General features: G+C 49.8%; 1 protein-coding gene across 1 annotated transcript; it reads right to left on the bottom strand.

Moving 5' to 3' along the window:
* Positions 1-317: 317 nt before the first annotated feature.
* On the bottom strand, positions 318-1,998 carry olig3 (oligodendrocyte transcription factor 3). The gene has a single exon (XM_070978037.1). It carries the CDS (start codon positions 1,835-1,837, stop codon positions 977-979), a length of 861 nt encoding a protein of 286 aa, XP_070834138.1. The 5' UTR covers positions 1,838-1,998; the 3' UTR covers positions 318-976.
* Positions 1,999-2,490: the final 492 nt, after the last annotated feature.

Raw genomic sequence — 2,490 nt, 5'->3', positions numbered from 1 at the left:
ATAAAATACGGTTTAGCTCAAATAGAGGAATAGATTTAAAGAGATGAAGGTCTGCTTTTATCTGAAAATATATAGAATTTGTGTGTTTCTGGGGGCTACGAGCTGTCAGTGTGCAGCCATTAAAGAAAATGAAGAGTCATAAATAGGCTACAGGTAGTTCAACAGAGGTTGCATAATAAATATTGTTTTTAATGTTTTAGAGCTCCAAGTCAATATTTCACAAAAGAGGGGAAGACAGTGGATATGATTCATAATCTCAGTTTTATTGAAATTTCATCCAGGGACGCTGGGCGATAATAAATATTTCATCAGTCATCAACAATGTACAAAAATAAAGACACGGGGTCTCTGGGCATAACAAATTCAGTTCAGCAAAAACAACCATGCCGTGATAATCGTATCATCATGCAAAAAACAAAAGGTCAAAATAAAAAAATGGAAATCAGAGCACAAATAGACGTGAGAGTGAGCCACAAAATAAATCTAAAAACTTAGATTTTAAAACAAATTTCCGCGGTGGCAGAATCATTTTAGCCAAACACATAAATGTCATTATTTTCATATAGAACTCGAGTTTAAAATCCTTGGTACAAGGCACAGAGAGCATTCTTCGTTTTCACAAAATGACGCCTGATACGAAAAAAGAAAAAGTGTTTAAAATCAAATCAAAAGGTTCATGCAGCCTCCTTCACCGTTCACACTGTGGTGTGACACTAACACTCAAACACAAGAGGATCGTGGCATCTTGTTGCACAACACGAACTTTTTCTTTTCACCGTAAATTGGCAAAATCGTCAGTCTTTAAAGTCCTTGTTACAAGGAGGAAAATAACACTTTTTTCTCATACGCCAAACAAGAAAACAGACTAAACAACAACATGCACCAGTGAGGCCAAATCCACCCTCATGCCCTGAATTCTCTATGTACAAACATCATTACATCTCTCAGTCTCTGCGTCTGCCACACACACCGGGCATCATTTCATCCCGTCCTTGCCCTCCACTGTGAGTTTCGTGAGGCCGGTGGAGGTGATGGGGATGTGTGGGGGAGGCGGCACCTGGCAGATGGTGCAGGGACACGGCAGTCCGGCCCAGTGCTGGAAGCCGGAGCCCAGCTGCAGGGCCGGGGGCGCAGACGTGGTGCTCTTCATCAGGGTGTGGGGTGACCGGAGAGTCGTGAGCCCCGGCAGTGCGCTCGACAGAGTGGACGACGTGGAGGAGGACAGCGCACTCCCGAGGAGAGGGTGCACCTGGTGCGCAGCGGCGGCAGCGGCGGCGGCTGCAGCGACGGGGCCCCCGGCGTGTCCGCCGGCAGCGTGCGCCACGGTGCCGCAGTGGAAAGCTGAGTGCTGCCCTCCGTAAATCTCCCCCACCAGCCGCTTCATCTCGTCCAAAGAGCTCGTGAGCATCAGGATGTAGTTCCTGGCGAGAAGCAGCGTAGCGATCTTGGACAACTTCCGCACCGAGGGCCCGTGCGCGTAGGGCATCACCTCGCGCAGGCCGTCCATGGCCAGGTTGAGGTCGTGCATGCGCTTCCGCTCCCGGCCGTTAATCTTTAGACGGAGGTGGTACATTTCCTCCTCGGTCACTTGTTTCTTCATTTTGAACTTGTTGCTGCTGCTGCTTCCTACAGACGCTGACTTTGCGTCTCCGGACCGCAGTTGCTCGCCGCCGCTCATCTTCTGGCGGTGCTGCTCGCCGCCCTGCGTGGATGAGGACACGGAGGAGCCGACGTGGTGGTGGTGGTGGAGACTGTGGAGCTGGTGCTGATCTCGGAGAAACATGCCGTCCATGTCCGGGGAAGAGGCTCTGCTGCTCGGACTGGAGTCTGAATTCATTTTATGGGTTCGCTTCCGAGGTTGTTGGGTAGGAGGTCGCTGCCGGCTTCCTCCCTCTCACTCTCTCTCTCTCTCTCTCTTTTCACTCTCTCTCTCTGTCTCTCTGTCTTTCTGGAGCCTTTAGTCACTGTAGTCACCTGATGTTGTCTGAAGCCCTCCTGTTCCACGCTTCTGTCCTTCTTATCGCATCGGTGACCACTTTGCCTCTGCAGACTTTCTCTCTTTTCTCTCTCTCCCTCTCTCTCTCTCTTTCTCTGGGTGTGTGTCTCTGTGGTGAGGTGGACACTGATAGTGGGTATTTATACATGCGGGCAGACAAAAGCGGCTTTCCTATTCATAACGCCTAGTTAGGAGGATGACGTTCCCGTTAGAAAGGGGGCGGTGTGCTTTGACTGTCCCAATGACCGCGGTGCGCAACCATTCACTGCCATTGTCAGGACACTGTTGGGGGCACAGCGCCTCTCCTCTCCTTCTCTTCTCTTGTTTGTCCTCTCTCATCTCCTCTTCTTCTCTCCTCTCCTTCTCTTCTCTTGTTTGTCCTCTCTCATCTCCTCTTCTTCTCTCCTCTACGATCAGAAAGTTGCTTTTCCGGGACGAGCTGGTCAGTTTGGTCAGTTTATTTTATGAGATCTTTGTTAAAGTCATACATGTCG

Source organism: Chaetodon trifascialis, chromosome 13 (genome assembly GCF_039877785.1).
Source record: "Chaetodon trifascialis isolate fChaTrf1 chromosome 13, fChaTrf1.hap1, whole genome shotgun sequence".
Lineage (NCBI taxonomy): Eukaryota > Metazoa > Chordata > Actinopteri > Chaetodontiformes > Chaetodontidae > Chaetodon > Chaetodon trifascialis.
This window is presented reverse-complemented; position numbering and strand designations above follow the sequence as displayed.